The sequence below is a fragment of the Pongo abelii genome, chromosome 5 (assembly GCF_028885655.2).
Source record: "Pongo abelii isolate AG06213 chromosome 5, NHGRI_mPonAbe1-v2.0_pri, whole genome shotgun sequence".
Taxonomy (NCBI): domain Eukaryota; kingdom Metazoa; phylum Chordata; class Mammalia; order Primates; family Hominidae; genus Pongo; species Pongo abelii.
In genome coordinates, this window is record NC_071990.2 from 35,670,307 (window position 1) to 35,694,092 (window position 23,786).

General features: G+C 50.5%; 1 protein-coding gene across 11 annotated transcripts in view; it reads left to right on the forward strand.

The window, feature by feature from the left end:
- PPARD (peroxisome proliferator activated receptor delta) overlaps positions 1 to 16,781 on the forward strand; it is an 82,940-nt gene extending 66,159 nt beyond the window's left edge. For 10 of the 11 annotated variants that reach the window (XM_024248730.3, XM_063724753.1, XM_063724756.1 and 7 more), the window contains 5 exons: positions 8,757 to 8,911; positions 10,433 to 10,571; positions 12,549 to 12,751; positions 12,933 to 13,383; positions 14,435 to 16,781. In XM_024248730.3, the coding sequence (XP_024104498.1) occupies positions 8,757 to 8,911; positions 10,433 to 10,571; positions 12,549 to 12,751; positions 12,933 to 13,383; positions 14,435 to 14,682 (1,196 nt within the window). In that variant the 3' untranslated portion in view covers positions 14,683 to 16,781. Of the gene's footprint in view, positions 1 to 8,756; positions 8,912 to 9,478; positions 9,596 to 10,340; positions 10,572 to 12,548; positions 12,752 to 12,932; positions 13,384 to 14,434 lie in introns of those variants that run through there. The other variant, XM_054558745.2, reaches the window with a different exon arrangement.
- The last annotated feature ends 7,005 nt before the right edge of the window (positions 16,782 to 23,786 follow it).

A 23,786-nucleotide genomic window follows, 5' to 3' on the forward strand; every position in this document is an offset into this window, starting at 1 on the left:
GGTTCACGCCCAGTGCGGTGGGGATCTGCTCTGCCACTCACCAGCAGTGGGGCCTGGGGCAAGCTGCACCACTTCCTTATGTAAAACAGGCCAGAGGATGGTAGGTGATGTGGATATGGGCTCTTGTGAGAATTAAATGAGTGGGCATCTGTAACACATGTCATCATCATTATTAGTATTCCCACCACTGTTAACACAAGGCATCTGAGACCAATCTCCACTAACAGCACACTAGAAAGATCAGCTGTACCTGGGATTGTTATGATCAGTCAAAACACACAGTTCAATTGGTCTGATAATAATTATACACATCATCATTGAGCTGTATCATAATTAGGTAAAAATGCTAAGCAGTTAGTATGAATAACTCAACTAATATTATTTTTATGCAGCCAAGCAGTTGTAGCTTCTACTGTCTCACTTATTGGTTCCCCTTTATTTATCAGCAGTGCAGACAGTTTTCTCTAGTACCCTGTACTGTTGTCTTCATCATCATCATGTTATGTTTACCTTCAAAAGCACCCAGAATCCATGCAGCCCCTGGCTTTCCCTGCTGCAGTTCCCCCTGCTTTTTAGTTTCTTGGTTTTTGAGACAAAGTCTCCTTCTGTTGCCCAGACTAGAGTGCAGCGGCACAATCTCAGCTCACTGCAACCTCTGCCTCCTGGGTTCAAGCGATTCTCCTGCCTCAGCCTCCCGAGTAGCTGGGATTATAGGCATGCACCACCACACCTGGCTAATTTTTGTATTTTTTTAGTAGAGATGGGGTTTCACCATGTTGGCCAGGCTGGTCTCGAACCCCTGGGCTCAAGCAATCCACCCGCCTCAGCCTCCCAAAGTGCTGGGATTACAGGCAGGAGCCACCACGCCTGGCCTGATCCCTCTGCTTCTTGCTTTCTCCCTCTACTTCTCTCCTTACCCAAGTGCTGCAGGCCTGCACATCCAGCTCATCCTCGCTCCTTCCCTTAGAGGGAACTTAGGGTCATAAGGATGTACTGCCAGGAGTAGACACCCTGCACTCGCTGCTGCTTTCAGCTGCAGGAGATCCTAGCCACAGGCGGTGACTCAGGCAGAGGAGCAAGCCCACCCCACAGAAATGGGCTCTGAACCCCTGTGACTGCACGGAGCAGGAGGAGGCAGTTGGTGTCCAAGCTAAGGCAGGGTGGAGGCTGTGGAGGTAGTGCAGGCTCCTGTTTGGGTCTGCAGCTAAGATGGGTCAGAATCCTTGAGCCACACCACCTTGAACCTGCAAAGCAAGTCCCAGAATTTTGCAGAAGTTCTTCCTCTTCAGTGTATAGAGTTGGGTGGAGGGAGTATAGAGCCATCATTCGGTCCTTCTCATCTCACCCAGGATCACCTGGGAGTGACCAAATTAGGCCAAATGTGATTCTAGGGCCAAAGTGAAGGTGTCCGCCATTCCCCGAGTAAGCAACTTCCTGTCTATTGGCTGGTAACTGGGATGGCTTTGGAGACACAGCCTGTCTCAGAAGAGAGGAACAGCTAACCAGGAGTGATAATTCACTCAGTGCCAGTAGCACATACTGTTCTAAATCTGAAGAAGGTGGGGAGGGTTAGAAAGCAAAGGGAAGACAGTGGGGACTAAGAATGAGTGTGGGATGTCATGAGGACTCAAGGGAGAATGCAAGGAGAAGAGATGGCCACGGGGTTTGTGGCTATGCCGCCTGCTGTGGCCCACCTCATCCCCACATCTGAGCCCAGGCAGATGGAAGTCCCCTGCAGAGCAATGTTCTGTCTTGGAGTTTCCTCCACACCCCTTCTTGGGACCAGGGCTGTTTCCCAAATAGCATCACTGTTCCCGTGCAGGCCAGGTGAGGTGCCTGGGAGCAGGGGTAGGGTGAGGCAGGCATGGCGGTGACCTCTCAGGCAGCTTCGTTGTGGGATTTAGGGCACAGCGGGAAACGTCCAGGGCAGAGGTTGCCTCACCAGTCACACGGTACTATGTAGGAGGTGGTGTTTAATAGATTCTGTTTATCAATAAATGGATGAAGTGGAGATAGAGAGACTTCCTTGTTCAGTCATTGAAACAGGAGAGAGGGTTACTTGACATAATCACTTTGTGTTAAAGCTGTAGTATATGAAAAGTTTCCAAAAATTCTACAAGACAAGCAACCTAGCAGGAAAATCAGAACAGGTAACAGTAGGACAAATACAAATGGCCTGAAATCCCAACGGGTTTTTCAGTCTAACCAACTCAAAGAAAGCACCTTACGTTGCAATGCCATTTCACCTGTCAGATGGGTGGGGAGGACCTGGTCCTCCCACCACCAGGGGTGAAAGGGTAGTGTGGGCCAACACTTCTTAGTGTGCGATTCTTTTTTTTTTTTTTGAGACAGAGCCTGGCTCTGTCACTCAGGCTGGAGTGCAGTGGCACACGATCTCGACTCACTGCAACCTCTGCCTCCCGGGCTCAAGCGATTCTCCTGCCTTAGCCTCCCAACTAGCTGGAATTACAGGCGTGCACCACCGTGCCTGGCTAATTTTTGTATTTTTAGTAGAGATGGGGTTCCACTGTGTTGGCCAGGCTAGTCACAAACTCCTCAGGTGATCCTCCCACCTCGGCCTCCCAAAGTGTTGGGATTACAGGTGTGAGCCACCACACCTGGCCAAGTGTGCATTTCTTTTACCCTGCATTCCCACTTCTAGGAACGTGTCCTGTGTAAGTACTTGCTCAGCATGCACAGAGATTCCCATGCCAGCTTATTTACTGCAGGACTGCTCATAAGAGCAAAAATAGGAACGTGCCCATCTGTGGGGAACCGGTTATGTAAACTGTGGTAGAGCCATATGGTAGAATACTCTGGAGTCATTGAAAAGGATAAGGCTGGTTTGTATATATTAAACAAGTTCCTGACAAGTTGGGGAACCCATTATTTAAAATCCTTATGTTTCATAGAAGGCACCAGAAGAGTCTATACCGAAGGACTCGGGGGCTAACTCTGAGGAGCAGGATCGTGGTTAAGGAGGCTGTGTCATAAGATCCTGCATACCCTTCTGTGTTTTTCTCAACAAGTATGCACTACTTTCATAATTTGAAAGGCAACTGTACTTTTTTTAAGGCTAAAATTAACTGTTTAAAAGGGGGGTGAGGATCTGGCAGGTGAGGGGCCCTGGAGACAGAGCCTGATCATGTGTCCAGAGCAGAAGGGCTTTGAGATCACAGAGACCAGGGCAGGCATCCCAGGTCTGTCACTGTGAGCTGTAGCCCTCGCCAGTGCCATCACTTCTCCAAGTCTCATTCTCTTCACCTTTACAGGCTGTGTCCTACCCAGCCTGAGGGCCGGCCAGGTGAGAGTCAGTGGGGGTATGTGACACATCACAGGTGTCAGCACCTGCTAGTTCTCTGCCCCATCCCCATGAGTTGTTACTTTGGCCTCGGGAGTCCCCTGAGGGACCCATAAGGACAGCGCACAGCTTTGAGCCCTGAAACAGCAGAAAGGCTCCACAGTCACCCCTGACCACCCTCCTCAGCAGTTCAGCACTGACTCTCAGTGCAGATATTGAGCTCAACACCTGCCAAGCACCTGCTCCTCACCCTCCGCCCAGCCAGGCAGGACAGACCTTCCCATCAACAAGGAAACTGAGGTTACCAGAAACCCACTTGCCAGGGTCCCCTGGGCATATAGGAGTAGAGACAGCTAGAGCCAGGATTCACATCCCATTCCCATTCTCATCCCTCCTGCTTCAGTGACATCCATCCCAATCACACTTGAGAAAGAAAGAGGAAGATAAAGTGTCCTTCCTCCTGGCCTCAGCACCTCCTCACTTGGCAAGCACTTGGTGGGCATCAGGCTGGGCCCAGCACTGTGCCCAGGGCTGGCCATACAGTGGTGGACAAGGCTGAGTGCCTGTCCCAGGGAGCCCACAGTTCAGGCAAACAGGACAACAGAAGTAAAGAGGCTGCTCAGTAACCCAGCCTCAAATCCCTGCAGAATTTGGCCTGACTTCAGAAGCTACTGGGTTCCTGTTTGCCTGTGAGCTCTGCCAGCAAAGTAAATAGACCAATCGGGCGCCTCCTGGCTGTCTTCACAGCCATGACAACGGCATTCTCCCAGCATTGGAGGCTAGATATGCAGGAGAGCTCTCAGCCACAAATGATGTGAATAAGGTCAATAGTGTCTATTTGCTGAACTTGTCATCAAAGATGGTGAAACTGATACTTTACTCTCTGGGTGAGAGGGCTAGTGTTTACACTGAATCCAAACATTTGGATAATGACATGGTGCCTCCTCAGCAGTGACTGTGTCTTGTTGTTTATCATAATAATGTTATTGATTAGCGGTACTGAACATGTAGATATGCGTAGTAGTGGAATGCCGAGGTTAAGAGCTCAGCTCCAGGAGTTGCATGGTTCTAGGTTATAATTCTTGCTCTGTCACTGTATTAGTCAGGGTTCTCCAGAGAAGGAGAACCTGTGTGTGTGTGTGTGTGTGTGTTGAAAGAAAGAGATGTGTTTCAACGAATTGGTTCACACAGTTGTTGGGGTGGCAAGTCCAAATTTTGAAAGGCAGGCAGGCTGGAGAGTCGGGGAAGTTGATGTTGCAGCTCAAGTCCGAAGGCAGCCTGGAGGCAGAATTTCCTCTTCCACAGTGGGGCCACGGTAGGCACTCAGTCTTTTTTCTTAAGGCCTTCAGTTGTTGGATGAGGGCCACTCACATTATGGAGGGTAATCTGCTTTACTCAAAGTCTTCTGATTTAAATGTTAATTGCATCTAAAAAATACCTTCTTAGTGGCCGGGCACAGTGGCTCACGCCTGTAATCCCAGCACTTTGGGAGGCCGAGGTGGGTGGATCACCTGAGGTCAGGAATTCGAGACCAGCCTGGCCAACATGGTGAAACCCCATCTCTACTAAAAATACCAAAAAAAAACTAGCTGGGCGCCTTGTAATCCCAGCTACTCGGGGGGCTGAGGCAGGAGAATCGCTTGAACCCGGGAGGCAGAAGTTGCAGTAAGCTGAGATTGCGCCATTGCACTCCAGCCTGGGGAACAAAAGCGAGACTTCATCTCAAAAAAAAAAAAAAAAACACCTTCTTAGCACATTGTTTGGTCAAACAACTGGGCACCATGGCCTAATCAAGTTGTTACGTAAGACCAACATAGCCGCTGCCAGCAAGTTACTTACACTTCTGCGCCTTGGAGCCTCGGCTTCTTTGCCTGTAAAGTGGGGGTAAGAAGACCATCTTGAAAGGTTGTTTTGACATTTTACGTGAGATGAAATGGGTGTCCAATGGAGTGCCTTTAGCAGGACACCTGCTTGCCCCCACCTCTACCCGGGACATCATGATGCGGGGGAAGTGGTGGAACCTTCAGAACCTGGCCCCTAGTATGGGAAGAATTCTGCCATCACCTTTCTTTCAGCAGAGAGGGAAGCAGTCCCCTTCCGTGACAGTCACATGCGTGAGTGATGGCTCCTTCCAAAATCCTGCACTTCTTACTGCCCCTTACCTGGCGTTACTCCACTCTATCTCATGTTCTAGTTTTCTTATCTCTTTCTCTTTTTTTTCTATTTTATTTTTTTCCTGTAGGCACAAGTGAGTTACAGTAAGTTAAGTTACACCTTACCTTTCCTTGTTTTTCTTGTTTATTTATTTGTTTATTTATTTACTTGAGACAAGGTCTTGTTCTGTCACCACAGGCTGGAGTACAGTGGTGCAATCACAGCTCACCACAACCTGGACCTCCCAGGCTCAAGTCATCTTCCCACATTCAGGCAATCCTCCCGCCTCAGCCTCCCAAGTAGCTGGGACTACAGGCATGTGCCACCACACCCAGCTAGTTTTTTTAATTTTTTATAGAGACAGGGTCTCACTATGTTGCCCAGGCTGGTCTCAAACTCCTGGGCTCAAGTGATCCTCCCGCCTCAGCCTCCCAAAGTGTTGGGATCACAGGTGTGAGCCACTGCACCTGGCCTTTTGTTTTTTTTAAGTAGAGACAGTCTTGCTTTATCACCCAGGCTGGTGTACGATGGCACAATCACAGCTCTCCTAGGCTCAAGGATTTTTCTGCCTCAGCCTCCTCAGTAGCTGGCACTATAGGCAGGTGCCACGACACCCAACTATTTTTTTTTTTTACTTTTTATAGAGACAGGGTCTCACTATGTTGCTCCTGGCCTCAGGTAATCCTCCTGCCTTGGCCTCCCAAAGTACTGGGATTACTGGCATGAGCCACCACACTCAGCCGAGTGCAATGGCGCGATCTCAGCTCACTGCAACCTCCGCTCCCCTGCCCCCAGGTTCAAGTGATTCTTCTTCCTTAGCCTCCCGAGTAGCTGGGACTACAGGCACGTGCCACCGTGCCCAGCTAATTTTTGTATTTTTAGTAGAGATGGGGTTTCACCATGTTGGTCAGGATGGTTTCAATCTCTTGACCTCGTGATCCACCTGTGTCGGCCTCCCAAAGTGCTGGGATTACAGGTGTGAGCCACCACACCCAGCCTTGCTGTTCTTTCTTACCTCTTTCTTACCTCAGCTATTTGAGGGCAGAGTCTAGGTCCCGCCCTGCATATAGAAGGTGCTTATCATGTGTCTTTTGAGTGAACACAGAGGGTGACATTGCCACGTGCAATGCCAACAGAAACCAAATGACTAGACACCTGCTGACCTTCCATGGCCACAGGGAGGATAAGAAAGGCACCTCCAGGAGGTGTGAATAATCTGAGGGTATTGGCCACTGTGGACAAGACTCGGTGGTGGAAGTGAGCTCCGAGATCCAAAGGGAACGTGAGTAGAGACATGCAGAGTCTCGCAGAGGAAGCAGACGTGCAGGCCACAAAAACAAAATTACAAGAAATGCCACAACACGAGCATAAGCTCACGGACTGCACAGATTCAAGGAGGAAATGCCAGAAACCCTCCCTGCCCCAGCATCTGCACAGGCGTCCACAAAGTGTTTCTGTCATGTTATCTCTTTTTCTTCCAACATCCGGTGCTGTGAGTTTTATTGTCCCTGTTATAATGCCTCCAGGAGTGGCAGGTCCTGCCCAGCCCCATCAGCCAGTTGGTGCTGCGGTCAGGACACCCAGGCAGCCTGAGGACTGCCAGTTGTGCAGAGAGCTATCGTGTGCCTGCTGCGTGCCCAGCACCTCACACAGCTCTCAGTGTCGGACCACACTGGTGCCCTGGTGGACAAAGTTCCTGCCCTTGTGGCCCTTTTGTCTAGTGGGTGGCTTCCAACAATGAACACACACAGGATATGTCAGGCGGTGACAAAGGCTACTGAGAAGACCAAAGCGGCTTCACCCTCCCAGAGCACAGCTTTTCCCTCCCAGGCCTGAGAGATGTAGGGAGCCCACTGTCCAGTTTGGGTCAAGAGGAACAGTTACACACCTTGGAATGACTGAAGTTGGGAGCTAAGGTGCCAGGACAAGACAGGCCATTTTAGGAACCAGAGACTTGTGTCACCCCTAAACCTCACCAGCCAGGAGGGGAGCAACCCACTGGGTCCCCTCTGCCACAGTTGGGTGCTTCTTGTGCTCCCGCTCCTGTGGCCAGGATAGGGGAAGCAGGCTTTCCTGCTGCCACTCCTAGGACCCAAGGGGAAGCTGGGGGAGTGGGGAGACCGTGTGGGAAGGATGGAGTGCACTTTGATTGGTAGCAGGTGGATAGCTACTCCCATGTGGGGAAATCAAGGTTGCTTGGCCTGTGTAGTAGAGAGGTATTACCACAGGCCTGGAAAACATTAGCCTGGGTTTATCTCTGTGGCTTCGGTCCCCCTGACATCCCCTTCTACTCAAAATGGCTGATTCTCTGGTTTGGAGGTTTGGCACCTGCTTTTGGGGAGGTTGCTCAGTCATTAGAAAAGAGTGCAGAGGTTGGACGGTCATCATGGCAGAGGCAGGACAGCTGGTATGTGGGGCCATGAAACCAGCTCTGGGCTACGAGTCAGGAAGCTAAGACTCAGTTCAGGTCCCCTTTCCAAGACGAAGAGATCATTTCCGAGTGTCCAAAGGGCACTGGGAAGAGACTTCTAGCAGTTCTCATGAAATCATCTGACAGCAGATATATCCTGAAGTCATAGCCTTAGCAAACTGCCTTTGTCACCAACACACTCAACACCCCGTGGTTCAAACATCTATACGTCTGATAGAAAAACTTGGAGAAATTCAGTGTGTTGCTTAATCAATATGACTGATACCTAAGCTGTTCTACTCAAGCAAGAAGTTTCATGGGAATGAACTTGAGCTTCTTGAGAGATTGTTTACAGCATCCCTGGAGTCTATGCAAGAATAGAACTTCCTGTGGGGGATGGTGGGGAGGCTAGCTCTACAGAGGTCTACAGTCCTGCAGTTTCTGCAAAACACGTTGCACACATCTCCACGTGGGCCACACGGTGGCAACCTCTGAACCAGAAGAGCTGCTTCCTAAGGGCTAAAACTCTCTGTCTGCTTTCTCCCTCTTACTTTCCTCCCAAAACACAGCCATCCTCCTCCCCACTGCTGCCCCATGGTGAGTTCAGCCCAGGAAGCCTCTGACCCAGCCCTGATGGTAATAGCTGCTGTGTACTGGACATCTTCTGTATGTTAGGCTCTGGGAGAAATGCTGTGGAGACTTTTTGCCCATCCTCCCAGAGAAGCTGTCAGTACCCCCTGTTCTAGGTGAAGAAACTGGTCCTCAGAAAGGTTGACTCCCTGAGGCCACACAGCTGTTAAGTGGCTGAGCTGAGGGCTGTGGGGCTGTTCCCACGCCCTGGCTTCCAGGCCTGGCAGTGTGTGGAGCTGCCCCTCCATCTTGTGTCCGCAGACCTCTCCCAGAGCTCCTCGCCACCCTCACTGCTGGACCAACTGCAGATGGGCTGTGACGGGGCCTCATGCGGCAGCCTCAACATGGAGTGCCGGGTGTGCGGGGACAAGGCATCGGGCTTCCACTACGGTGTTCATGCATGTGAGGGGTGCAAGGTACGGACTGGGGGAAGCAGTGGCTGGCCACTGAGGCTGTGGTCACATGGTGAATTGACCCTCCACAAAGCTTTCCCTGCCTTGGGGTGGGGCCCTGACTGTACCTACTGCAGAATTCCTGCCCAGGAGGCAGCCAGACCCTTGCGCTCCAGACTTCAGCTCTGGGTACTGCAGGAGAAGAGGGGGTTCCCTTGTCAAGCCTACCCTGCTGGGCACCTGTGTTGACCCAGCTCTGTGGGTGATTGTGTCCCCCTGGGGACCAGGCAGCTAGGACAGAATGAGGGTCTTGGGCTGAGCCATCGTCTTACCTGAGGTCTGGGTTTCTTGTTTCTCAAGGCTCAAAGCGGGCTCTGAGAAAAAAGGACAGACATTTGTTTTTCCAGTGATATTTGTGGGTCCTTCCTAACTTCACACCCATCAAAATCTCACAGATTATTTTATTGAACCACCACCTCACAAATACACAGAACCAGATACATTTATGAAGAAATCAAGTTAGCCGTGAGACAATTTTATGTTACCAAACTAACAAAGAAGCTTTTTTTTTTTTTTTTTTTTTGAGATGGAATCTCGATCTGTCGCCCAGGCTGGAGTGCAGTGGCGTGATCTCAGTTAACTGCAACCTCCACCTCCCGGATTCAGGAGATTCTCCTGCCTGAGCCTCCAGAGTAGCTGGGATTACAGGTACATGCCACCATGCCTGGCTAATTTTTGTATTTTTAGTAGAGATGGGGTTTCACCACGTTGGCCAGGCTGGTCTCAAACTTCTGACCTCAGGTGATCCACCTGCCTCGGCCTCCCAAAGTGCTGGGATTACAGGTGTGAGCCGCTGTGCCTGGCCCAATTTTTGTAGTTTTAATAGGGACAGGGTTTCACCATGTTGGCCAGGCTGGTCTTGAACTCCTGACCTCAGGTGATCCACCCACCTCGGCCTCCTAAAGTGCTGGGATTACAGGCGTGAGCCGCTGTGTCCAGCCCCAACAAAGAAGCTTTAGGACTTCTTGAGGCATTTAAAATAGTTGTGTTATTTTTGTTTTGTTTTGTTTTGTTTTGTTTTGAGATGGAGTTTCACTCTTGTTGTCCAGGCTGGAGTGTAATGGCGTGATCTCGGCTCACTGCAACCTCCACCTCCCGGGTTCAAGGGATTCCCCTGCCTCAGCCTCCTAAGTAGCTGGGATTACAGGGGTGTGCCACCACACCCGGCTAATTTTTCTGTATTTTTAGTAGAGACAGGATTTCACCATGTTGGCCAGGCTGGTCTCAAACTCCTGACCTCAGGTGATCCGCCCACCTCGGCCTCTCAAAGTGCTGGGATTACAGGCGTGAGCCACTGTGCCTGAACTAAAATAGTTTTAATTAAATTTTAGAATTACTTTCCTTCTCCATCTCCCCTCCAAAAAAATTTCTTCTCATTACTTCCAAATTTCAGGAGTGTTTACACCTTATGCATAATCGGGCCCTTTGGCACAACCTCCCTCCCACCTCCTGGTGGCCTTTCCTCACCTGTTCTTGGTGCTTCAGGGCTTCTTCCGTCGTACGATCCGCATGAAGCTGGAGTACGAGAAGTGTGAGCGCAGCTGCAAGATTCAGAAGAAGAACCGGAACAAGTGCCAGTACTGCCGCTTCCAGAAGTGCCTGGCACTGGGCATGTCACACAACGGTGAGAGCTGACCAGGGCAACACACGGGCTGCTGGCTCCACACAGCCTGAAACCAAGGTCCAGGGAGCCCTTGGGGCAGCCTAGAGGGGGCACCTGTAGAGCAGTGCCTGGCGCATAGTAAGCACCATGGCTGTTGGCTGTTGGCTTTGCTGATCTGGACCTTGGATCTTAGAGCCTAAGACCTGCCACTTCCTCAGACTGCCAGCATCTACTATGGGTCCCAGGCCTGGGGTAGTCTCTACCTCCCTGTACCTGAGGTTTACCCATTCTGGCCCAGAAGGGAACTGAGAATTGACACCAGCTTGAACAATTTAGGGAACACCCAGAAACTCAAGCCTGTCTCAGATGACCTGACACAGCATGAAAGCTACTGCCAAGGCCAGGTGGCCCTTCTTGGTTATAGAAGGCGGGCAGTAACCAGTAAGTAACCACATTTGTCAACTGCCAGGAGCCAGGCAGAAGTTTCTTGGAGGTCAGCCGCTCCCAGGAGACAGAGCCTTCTCTGCCCTGTGCTCCAGGCCTCCTGCAGAGCCTTGTCTTCGGACCCCTAGGGTAGGATATTGCAAAGCCCACCTGTCCCCTCAGTACCTCTCTGAGTAAGACCCCTAGAGGACAGGGGAGAGCCTCTTGTGGTCTCTACAGGCAGGTTAGCTGCTTGGCCAGCTTTTACCCAGGGATGCCCTAACTGCCTTGCATCTTAGAGGATAGCAGGACCTGAGCCCTCCATTTGCGGCTCTCCTGGGTAATGGGGTCTGGCAGGTCTGGGTTTGACTCCTTTCTTAGGAAATCTCAGAACTGACTGAATCCCTCTCCTTACGCTAACTCCAGGAGAAGTCGAATTCGTATCCTACTCAATTACTAATGACAACAATTTTTGAGTGCTTACTATGTGAGGATTCTTATTTAATTGATCTAATAACTCAGTAAGTTTTAAAAAGTATTAGCCTTATTTTTCTGATTAAAAAAGAAAAGTGACCAGGTGCAGTGGCTCATACCTGTAATCCCATCACTTTGGGAGGCCAAGGTAGGAGGATCGCTTGAGTCCAGGAGTTTAAGACCAGCCTGAGCAACATAGTGAGACCTCATCTCTACAAAAAAAAAAAAAAAAAAAAAAATTAGCCAGGCTTGGTGGCGTGCACCTGTAGTCCCAGCTAGTCAGAAGGTTGAGGCGGGAGGATCACTTTAGCCCAGGAGGTCAAGGCTGCAGTGAGCCGTGATTGTGCCACTGTACTCCAGCCTGGATGAGAGTGAGACCTTGTCTCAAAACAAAAAAAGAAAAAGGCTGGGCATGGTGGCACACGCTTGTAATCCTAGCACTTTGGGAGGCCAAGATGAGTGGATCACCTGAGGTCAGCAGTTCGAGACCAGCCTGGCCAAGATGGTGAAACCCTGTCTCTACTAAAAAAAAAAAATACAAAAATTAGCTGGGCATGGTGGTGGGCGCCTATAATCCCAGCTACTCAGGAGGCTGAGGCAGAGAATTGCTTGAACCCGGGAGGCAGAGGTTGCAGTGAGCCGAGATTGCGCCACTGCACTCCAGCCTGGGAGACAGAGCGAGACTCTGTCTCAAAAAAAAGAAAAGAAAAATAAAAGTGAAGGAGTCTGCCCCAAGTCACACAGCTAGTAAACTGCTGAGCTGGAACTCAAGCCCAGGCCTTTGTCACCAAAGTCTGTCTTACCCCAGCCAGAGTAGCTCAGTCACTCAGTAAGTTAGAGCCCTTGTGTGCTGGGCACTGTGAACAAAACAGACAAAATCACTGCTCTTGCAAAGATACACCAAAAAAAAAAAAAAAATCACGTCTTGTGGAGCTTGCAATCTGGAGGGGCCACCCCATCATTCCTACCTTGCTGACTCTAGAGCTTCTGGGGGCCTTAGGCTCCAAAAGGATTTGGCCCATGCACCTGTAAAGGGATGGGGATGTCAGAGGTGCTGGGGCCTGCCTGGGCTCCTTGCTGACTGCCCCCTTCCCTATGCAGCTATCCGTTTCGGCCGGATGCCGGAGGCTGAGAAGAGGAAGCTGGTGGCAGGGCTGACGGCAAACGAGGGGAGCCAGTACAACCCACAGGTGGCCGACCTGAAGGCCTTCTCCAAGCACATCTACAATGCCTACCTGAAAAACTTCAACATGACCAAAAAGAAGGCCCGCAGCATCCTCACCGGCAAAGCCAGCCACACGGCGGTGAGTGTTGCTGCTCCTTGGCCTGGTAGCATCCTGGGCTCTGGGTCCCGCTGCTGCCTGCCTGACTCCTGGGAGAGCCAGGCCTTCTCCCTCCCTCAACTTCATGGTGCAGGCAAGGGATATGGGGAGCACAGGGTGGGGGTCTCCCAAGGCCTGATCTCTAACGGGGCCTGGTTTTCAGCCCTTTGTGATCCACGACATCGAGACATTGTGGCAGGCGGAGAAGGGGCTGGTGTGGAAGCAGTTGGTGAACGGCCTGCCTCCCTACAAGGAGATCAGCGTGCATGTCTTCTACCGCTGCCAGTGCACCACAGTGGAGACCGTGCGGGAGCTCACTGAGTTCGCCAAGAGCATCCCCAGCTTCAGCAGCCTCTTCCTTAACGACCAGGTTACCCTTCTCAAGTATGGCGTGCACGAGGCCATCTTCGCCATGCTGGCCTCCATCGTCAACAAGGACGGGCTGCTGGTAGCCAACGGCAGCGGCTTTGTCACCCGTGAGTTCCTGCGCAGCCTCCGCAAACCCTTCGGTGATATCATTGAGCCTAAGTTTGAATTTGCTGTCAAGTTCAACGCCCTGGAACTTGATGACAGTGACCTGGCCCTATTCATTGCGGCCATCATTCTGTGTGGAGGTGAGTGAGAGTGGGGCAGGTGGGCTGGCCTGGCACATCCAGTCATCCTGGGGGTTGGCCCTCACTGCAGGGCACTGTGCCTGAGCTCTGACAGTGTGGGGAAGTGTCCCTGTGATCTTGGCAGTGGAACATGCAAGGCACTGACTGAGTATGCAGGATCAGCTCCATCTCATTATGTATGTAGATGGAGGTGGAGACAGGAAAAAGACTAAGCCAGGCGTGGTGGCTCACACCTGTAATCCCAGCACTTTGGCAGGCCGAGGCGGGTGGATCACTTGAGGTCAGGAGTTCGAAACCAGCCTGGCCAACATGGGGAAACCCTGTCTCTACTAAAAATACAAAAAATTAGCCAGATGTGGTGGCGGGCGCCTGTAATCCCAGCTACTTGGGAGGCTGAGCCAGGAGAATCGCTTGAACCTGAGAGGTGGAGGTTGCAGTGAGCCAAAATCCCACCACTGCACTTCAGCCTGGGTGACAGAGTGAGACCCTGTCTCAAAAAAAAGGAAAAGGACTAACAGGCAGTATGCTGTCATGTTAATGTGGGGTGGAAAAATTGTCTGCATTTTTTCTGCATTTTTAAAATTCCAACACAATAAATACGATAATAACTATGCTAACTAACAGTGGCCTAGAGCTTACTTCATGCCAGGCACTGTTCTTTTCATCGATGGTGACTCACTTAATCCTCACAACAACCCTGTGCAGGAAGAATGTTTTGTGTCTCCATTTTACACATCAGAGAGGCTGAGTGACCTGCCTATAGCCTCACAGGCAGACACAGGATTTGAATTAAGCATTGAGTCTCTTAACCACAATACTACGTTGCCTAATCGGGGGGGAGGGGGGGCAAATTGGCAAAAAACAAAAGAAGTGGATTAAGACCAGGGGTAGGGAGATTAGAACACCCAGTGGAGCATTGCTGACGGGACAGGGCTTGGTCTGTCACGGCCAAGGAGGCCTGCTGTTCCCTGGGCCAAGTCACCTCTTGGGGTGGAGGTAGGGGAGCTCCACTGCCTTTCTGAGCTCCCTGGCGTGCCCTGTGTCCCCACAGACCGGCCAGGCCTCATGAACGTTCCACAGGTGGAGGCTATCCAGGACACCATCCTGCGTGCCCTCGAATTCCACCTGCAGGCCAACCACCCTGATGCCCAGTACCTCTTCCCCAAGCTGCTGCAGAAGATGGCTGACCTGCGGCAACTGGTCACCGAGCACGCCCAGTTGATGCAGCGGATCAAGAAGACCGAAACTGAGACCTCGCTGCACCCTCTGCTCCAGGAGATCTACAAAGACATGTACTAAGGGTGGCACCCAGGCCTCCCTGTAGGCTCCAATGGGGCCAGCACTGGAGGGGCCCACCCACATGACTTTTCCATTGACCAGCCCTTGAGCACCCGGCCCGGAGCAGCAGAGTCCCAGGATGGCCCTCAGACACATGACACCCATGGCCTCTGGCTCCCTGTGCCCTCTCTCCCACTTCCTCCAGCCAGCTCTCTTCCTGTCTTTGTTGTCTCCCTCTTTCTCAGTTCCTCTTTCTTTTCTAATTCCCGTTGCTCTGTTTCTTCCTTTCTGTAGTTTTCTCTCTTCTCTTCTCCCTTGCCCTCCCTTTCTCTCTCCACCCCCACGTCTGTCCTCCTTACTTATTCTGTGAGATGTTTTGTATTATTTCACCAGCAGCATAGAACAGGACCTCTGCTTTTGCACACCCTTTCCCCAGGAGCAGAAGAGAGTGGGGCCTGCCCTCTGCCCCGTCATTGCACCTGCAGACTTAGGGTCCTCACTTCTGTCTCCTGTCTTCAGAGCAAAAGACTTGAGCCATCCAAAGAAACACTAAGTTCTCTGGGCCTGGGTTCCAGAGAAGGCTAAGCATGGCCTGGACTGACTGCAGCCCCCTGTAGTCATGGGGTCCCTGCTGCAAAGGACAGTGGGCAGGAGGCCCCCGGCTGAGAGCCAGATGCCTCCGCAAGACTGTCATTGCCCCTCCGATGCTGACGCCACCCACTGACCCAACTGATCCTGCTCCAGCAGCACACCTCAGCCCCACTGACACCCAGCGTCCTTCCATCTTCACACTGGTTTGCCAGGCCAATGTTGCTGATGGCCCCCTGCACTGGCCGCTGGACGGCACTCTCCCAGCTTGGAAGTAGGCAGGGTTCCCTCCAGGTGGGCCCCCACCTCATTGAAGAGGAGCAAGTCTCAAGAGGAGGAGGGGGGATTGGTGGTTGGAGGAAGCAGCACACCCAATTCTGCCCCTAGGACTCGGGGTCTGAGTCCTGGGGTCAGGCCAGGGAGAGCTCGGGGCAGGCCTTCCGCCAGCACTCCCACTGCCCCACTGCCCAGTAGCGGCCGCCCACATTGTGTCAGCATCCAGGGCCAGGGCCTGGCCTCACATCCCACTGCTCCTTTCTCTAGCTGGCTCCACGGGAGCTCAGGTCCCACTCTCCCTGAAGCTGCCCCTCCAGCACACACACACAAGCACTGAAATCACTTTACCTGCAGGCTCCATGCACCTCCCTTCCCTCCCTGAGGCAGGTGAGAACCCAGAGAGAGGGGCCTGCACGTGGGCAGGCAGGGCTGGGCCGGGTCTCCGGGGAGGCAGGGGTCCTGCAGGTCCTGGTGGGTCAGCCCAGCACCTGCTCCCAGTGGGAGCTTCCCGGGATAAACTGAGCCTGTTCATTCTGATGTGCATTTGTCCCAATAGCTCTACCGCCCTCCCCTTCCCCTTTACTCAGCCCAGCTGGCCACCTAGAAGTCTCCCTGCACAGCCTCTAGTGTCCGGGGACCTTGTGTGACCAGTCCCACACCGCTGGTCCCTGCCCTCCCCTGCTCCCAGATTGAGGTGCGCTCACCTCAGAGCAGGGCCAAAGCACAGCTGGGCATGCCATGTCTGAGCGGGGCAGAGCCCTCCAGGCCTGCAGGGACAAGGGGCTGGCTGGAGTCTCAGAGCACAGAGGTAGGAGAACTGGGGTTCGAGCCCAGGCTTCCTGGGTCTTGCCTGGTCCTCCCTCCCAAGGGGCCATTCTGTGTGTGACTCTGGGTGGAAATGCCCAGCCCCTGCCCCTACTGGCGCTGCAGCCTCCCTTCCATGCCCCAGGATCACTCTCTGCTGGCAGGATTCTTCCTGCTCCCCACCCACCCAGCTGATGGGGGTTGGGGTGCTTCCTTTCAGGCCAAGGCTATGAAGGGACAGCTGCTGGGAACCACCTCCCGCTCCCCGGCCACATGCCACATCCCTGCCCCCACCCGGGTCTGGTGCTGAGGATACAGTTCTTCTCAGTGTCTGAACAATCTCCAAAATTGAAATGTATATTTTTGCTAGGAGCCCCAGCTTCCTGTGTTTTTAATATAAATAGTGTACACAGACTGACGAAACTTTAAATAAATGGGAATTAAATATTTAAGAGCTGACTGGAAGCTGACTCAGTTACTTGCATGTTTTTCCTGGGGCTGACAGGGCTCCACACCTCCTCCACATCCAGTACTGGAGGGCAAAGGAGGCTTTGGGCGCCAAAACCCTCCCCTGCCTCCACCTCGCTTTGCTCACCGCTTGTCAGTCAGGTGGACGACTGTGCCATTTCCACCCTGCAGAGAGAATTCGGGGTGTGAGGGGACAAAGGATGTGTGGTGCCCTGGCCTCACCTGGTGGAGCACTTGGGGTCTGGGGAAGGGGAAGGCCCCTGGAGGAGGCAGACGCAGGACTCAATAGATCAAAGCCAGTTTTTCATCACCACAAGAGATCACGGCTTTCCTCTCCTTTGCTGCCACCCAGTTCTCTCCTGTCTTTCCTGAGGTGCCATCTCCCCAGGGGTCCAGTCGAGCCCAGCCCCCAGCAGCCATGGGTTTGTTTGCAGTGTGAGGCCAGGTCAGGGTATGTAACAGAGTATGTGTTTAGTCAGGAAAAAACTACAGCTAAATATTTCCAAATGGGGAATGTACTGCAGGGAGTTGTACAAAAGTATTGGAAGTATTGAAAGATCAATAGGGGGAAATAGACGTCATCCAGAGATGAGTAACTGCAGGAAGCCATTCTCACCTCCAGGGCTGCATGGGAAAATGGTATCATTCAGGGACCACCGTTGCTACAACACACACTGACACTGCAGCGACCCAGGAGCCTGAAGTCACCAGTTGATTTGACTGTAGAACCAGACTGCTGGTGCCTGAGTTCACGTAGAGAGTACATATGGGGCCACCAGAATGCCCGAGGCCACCACCACTGCTGCCCCTGGAACCTCACTGCTTGAGTGCTGTAGCCCCATAACTCATGGCCTGGTCTCAGCTGCTTCTGCCAGAAGTGCTATCAGAGTTTGGGGTTGGGGAAGCAAAGGATTCTTCCTTCTGCCTATCTTCCAGTCTGTTGCTTTTACCTTCCATTGGGGGAAAAAAATGCGTGGTAGTCTAGGAAATGGAGTTTGTAGACTTCCAGCCCTTGCAGCATAGAGGAGCATGTGGAAGGGTGGGAACTGAACCAAGCGTCTACAGACAAACAACTAGCACAGCGTACAGGCACTAGCCCCAGCGTGAGGGATCCCAGAGGCCCACAGCTAAGGGATGGTCACTACAACACTTGCCTCCCTGTTTTCTTTCTTTGCTGGTCATCCTGGCAGAGCAATCTGAATTGCCAGGTCCCATATGGTTCATCTCAGTCCAGAGAGTGACAGCCCCAGGGGAACAGGAGGAAAAGAGGAGAAGGAAGAAAAAAAGGGGTGCTTGGAACCAGGGCATCTCTGAAATTGGTAGCCTTTTTTATAATGGAATCCTCTGGTTTACTTGGTGTTATAAGTAAAATGTTTATTCAGAAACAGAATGCTTGTTCCTGGGAACTATAAGGAAAAATTAGCATTTAGACAAAAAGTTTTCTCAGCAAGGCAATTTTACTTTCTGCAGAAAGGGTGTTCCTCACAGATGGAACAATGGCGAGAGCACACACGAACAAAGGAGGGAAGCAATTTTTATCCTTACACAGCTTGTCCCTGCTACTGTGTCCTGTCTCCATTGGCCCACACAATGTAAGCTAAACCTGACTGGCTAATAACTTAAAACTTTCCTAAATAGGTGAAGGCAGGGGAGAACAAAGGAAAAGAGGAAGTTGCTTGCAAAAGGACTTAGAAAAGTAATAACCAAATATCTTGGTTAAAGTACAAGGACATGGAATGTACTAATTCCCTTATATCTAACAGCTACACAGGATAGGGCTTAACAAAGAGTTATTACCACAAAACAAGGTGGCTTGAAGGAAGTTAGTCTTTAAAAGAAACTATTATTTCTAACACTTATGATTTATTTTTTAACAAGAAGGGAAACTTTGAAGAGGAACCTTTTTTACTTTCTACACTTGGTTTATTTTACTCACCTCCCTATTCTTTCCCACACTATCAAATGGGGAAAAAATAGTCAAAGACTGTGTGTGTCTCAGTTGTTAAAGGCCAGTCCTCTTCTCAGCACTGAAGAGGTAAGAACCCAATATACTAAATAACCAGTTCTCACTCAGTTCAGAGAGTCAAAGCTGTCTCAACCACTTTACCTGGCTTCTGGTGCTGCAAAGAGCATCACATTACTCTGGCCCCTGTTGTTACTATCCCTAATTGCTATTCCTTATTAAGCAGCTATTCATGCATTATACATACATCACCTCTAATCTTATAAGGTAAACATTATCACCTGTCATTTTACAGAGGAGGAAGCACAATGAGAGATTAAGGGGTGTGCCTGTGGTCACAGCTAGGAAGAGGCATGGCCAGTATTCCATCTGCAGCCTTAGGATCTCTGCTTTTCACCCAGGATCAAAACTTTGGGGAAAACAGTTGGTCACCTGGTCTCTTTTTAATAATGCTCAGGACAAATGAATCAAGCATTTAAACTAAAAAAGGAAGAAAGCAAACTTAGGAGACTTAGAAGATTCTCTTGGCAATAATTCTATAAACCTAAAAGTATTCTGAAATTAGAAGTTTATTAGAGAGATAGCCGGGCACGGTGGCTCACGCCTGTAATCCCAGCACTTTGAGAGGCCAAGGTGGGCGGATCACCTGAGATCAGGAGTTAGAGACTAGCCTGGCCAACATGGTAAAACTCGGTCTCTACTAAAAATACAAAAAACAAACAAAAAAACAACTTGGGCATGGTGGCGCACACCTGTGTAATCCCAGCTACTCAGGAGGCTGAGGCTGGAGAATCACTTGAACCCAGGAGTTTGAGGTTGCAGCGAGCTGAGCTCACACCACTGCACTCCAGCGTGGGTGACAGAGAGAGACTCTGTCTCCAGAAAAAAGAAAAAATTATTGGAAAGAAAGAAAGAAACAGGGTCTTGAGCTGGTAGTATTCCCGGGAAGCCTGGCAAAAGCAGATGCAAAACCTTTCTGGAGGACGGATACAGGCAGTAGAGAATTCCCACAAAATCATAGATTAAAAAACAAGGCTGCATGAAAATAAATAGACATAACAACCAGTGAAATTAGAGCCCTGGCACCTCAAAAAATATAACTATTGACTATTATACAGGAAATAAATGTTTTACTCGGGAGGCTGAGGCAGGAGGATCACTTGAGCCCAGGAGTTCGAGGTTGCGGTGAGCTATGATTGCTCCACTGCACTCCAGCCTGGGTGACAGTGAGACCCTGTCTCAAAAAAATAGGCTGGGCGTGGTGGCTCACGCCTGTAATCCCAGCACTTTGGGAGGCCAAGGCGGGTGGATTATGAGGTCAGGAGATCGAGACCATCCTGGCTAACACGGTGAAACCCCGTCTCTACTAAAAATACAAAAAATTAGCCAGGCATGGTGGTGGGCGCCTGTAATCCCAGCCACTCGGGAGGCTGAGGCAGGAGAATGGCGTGAACCCAGGAGGCGGAGCTTGCAGTGAGCCGAGATCGCACCACTGCACTCCAGCCTGGGCGACAGAGCGAGACTCCATCTCAAAAAATAAAAATAAAATAAAAAATACATTTTTTTAAAAAAAAGAAATCAAGGTTGGGCATGGTGGCTCACACCTGTAATCCCAGCATTTGGGAGGCTGAGGCAGGTGGATCACCTGAGGTCAGAAGTTCGAGGCCAGCCTGGCCAACATGGTGAAACCCTGTCTCTACTAAAAACACAAAAAATTAGCCAGACACAGTGGCACGTGCCTGTGGTCCCAGCTGCTCCAGAGACTGACACAGGAGAATCTCTTGAACCTGGGAGACGGAGGTTGCGGTGAGCCGAGATCAAGCCACTGCACTCCAGCGTGGGCGACAGAGCAAGACTTCGACTCAAAAAAAAAAAAAAAAAAAAAATCAAAACATAAGAAAGGAATAATTTGCTTTTTTTGGTTTTTTTTGTTTTGAGATGTAGTCTCGCTCTGTAGCCCAGGCTGGAGTGCAATGGCGTGATCTTGGCTCACTACAAACTCTGCCTCCCAGGTTCAAGCGATTCTCCTGCCTCAGCCTCCCAAGTACCTGGGATTACAGGTGCCCGCCACCATGCCCGGCTAATTTTTGTATTTTTAGTAGAGATGGGGTTTCACCATGTTGGTCAGGCAGGTCTCGAACTCCTGACCTCACGTGATCTGCCCGCCTCAGCCTCCCAAAGTGTTAGGGTTACAGACGTGAGCCATTGCGCCTGGCCAATTTGCTTTTTTAAGAAAAAGAAAAATTTAAGAAATGCCTGGAACTTCTAAGAAAAAAAAAAAAATCTGAATGAGTTAAAAATTAGACACAGCTAGAGATCATTTTTTGCACCTCAAGAAGGATCTATAGAAATTTTCGGCCGGGCACGGTGGCTCACGTCTGTAATCCCAGCACTTTGAGAGGCCGAGGTGGGCGGTTCATGAAGTCAGGAGTTCAAGACCATCCTGGCCAACATGGTGAAACCCTGTTTCTACTAAAATACAAAAAATTAGCCAGGCTTGGTAGTGCATGCCTGTAGTCCCAGCCCCTTGGGAGGCTGAGGCAGAGGAATTGCTTGAACCCAGGAGGCAGAGGTTGCAGTGAGCCAAGGTCGCGCCACTGTACTCCTGCCTGGCGACCGAGCAAGACTCCGTCTTAAAAAAAAAAAAAAGAAAAAATTTCCAGAAAATAGCACAGGGAAATCAAGATATAGAAAATACGGAAAGAATATCAATAAAAATTCTCATACACTGCAGAAGGGAGAAGTTGTGCTGTACAATCAATTTGAAAAACAATTTGGCAAAATCTACTCAAGTTGAAGGTGCACACACTCTGTTACCCTGCATTTCCCTATTAAAATGTGCCTGTGGATGCTACGGGGCACCACCCAGATCCCACCCTCAGTACCCAGCTGCTGGGGGTATCAGCGGCTGAATTCAAAGCTGAGTTCCTCTCGGTGAATTGCCCTTACCAAAGGAAGCTGCCTCGCCCAAGGATATGCACACGCCCTGCTCAGGGCAGCCTGTGTCCAACATGGGAGTACAAAGGCCAAGCCTTCTTGCCCGTTTTGGGACAACTGCAAAGACTGTCCCAGCTCCAGAGCTGAGGCTTCTCTTACAACTACATTGCAGCTTAACTTCAATGGTTAACTTAACTGGTTAGGGAGAATCCTCTAGCCAATCCTGCTTCCTTCAGTTCCTTACAGGTGTTGTTCTAAAGAGCATTCCCCAGAAAGTGTTGTGCAAGTAAACTTCCAAATCTATTTCCTAGAGAAGCCATCCTGAGACAGTACCCTAGAGAGAAACCCATCGAATTACACCAAGACTTATATAAACGTTTACAGGAGCAGTAGCAACCATTTGAAAACAATAAAAATGTTCATCAGGCTGGTGCAGTGGCTCATGCCTGTAATCTCAGCAGTTTGGGAGGCCAAGGCAGGAGGATCACTTGGGGCCAGGAGTTCAAGACCAGCCTGGGCAACATAGTGAGACCCCATCTCTCCAAAAAGTTTTGTTTTATTTTGTTTTGTTTTGTTTTTGAGACAGAGTTTCACTCTTGTTTCCCAAGCTGGAGTGCAATGGCATGATCTCGGCTCACTGCAACCTCCATCTCCCAGGTTCAAGCAATTCTCTTGCCTCAGCCTCCCAAGTAGCTGAGATTATAGGCATGCACCACCACGCCTAGCTAATTTTTTGTATTTTTAGTAGAAACAGGTTTCACTATGTTAGCCAGGCTGGTCTCAAAATTCCTGACCTCAGGTGATCCACCCACCTCAGCCTCCCAAAGTGCTGGGATTACAGGCATAAGCTACCGTGCTCGGCCAAAAAGTTTTTAAAAATTAACCAGGTGTGGTGGTACGTGCCTGTAGTCCCAGCTACTTGGGAGGCTGAGGCAGGAGGATCGCTTGAGCCCAGAAGTTTGAAGCTGCAGTGAGCTAAGATGGCACCACTGCACTCCAGCCTGGGCATAGAGACAGACACTGTTCCCCCAAAATATAAAGTATTAAAAACTTTTGCTACATACATTTAAAAATTTTCTGCCTGAAAAAAAAACACCATAAGGAAACAATTTTAAACCAACCATGTAAAAATGGCAAAACCTTTGGGCTAATTTCTTTATTATATAAAGAACAGTTATAGGCCGGGCGTGGTGGCTCATGCCTGTAATCCCAGCACTTTGGGAAGCTGAGGTGGGTGGATCACCCGAGGTCAGCAGTTCGAAACCAGCCTGGACAACATGGTGAAACCCCATCTCTACTAAAAATACAAAAATTAGCTGGGCATGGTGGCGGGCACCTGTAATCCCAGCTACTCAGGAGGCTGAGGCAGGAGAATCACTTGAACCCAGGAGGCAGAGGTTGCAGTGAGGCGAAATCGCGCTATTGCACTGCAGCCTGGGTGACAAGATCAAGACTCCGTCTTAAAAAAAAAAAAAAAGAACAATTATAAATCAATGAGTAAAAGGTCAATCCAATTGAAAAATGAGCAAAGGATATGAACATAAAAGGAAATGCCTCTTAATATGAAAAGATGGCCAGGAGCAGTGGTTCATGCCTGTAATCCCAACACTTTGAGAGGCCAAGGCGGGTGGATCACCTGAGGTCAGGAGTTCAAGACCAGCCTGGCCAACATGGAGAAACCCCATCTCTACCAAAAATACAAAATTAGCCGGGCGTGGTGTTGGGCGCCTGTAATCCCAGCTACTTGGGAGGCTGAGGCAGGAGAATCGCTTGAACCTGGGAGACGGAGGTTGCGGTGAGCTGAGATCACGCTATTGCGCTCCAGGCTGGGTAACAAGGGTGAGACTCTGTCTTAAAAAAAAAAAAGAAAAATATGAAAAGATGCTTAACCTCACTCATAAGACAAATGTAAATTAAAACTATAATGAGATACTGCTTTGTTTTTGTTTTTGTTTGAGACAGGGTTTTACTCTGTCACCCAGGCTAAGTGCAATGGCGTGATCACAGCTCACTGCAGACTGGACCTCTCAGGCTCAAGCGATCCTGCTGCCTCAGCCACCTGAGTAGCTGGGACTACAGGCATGCACCA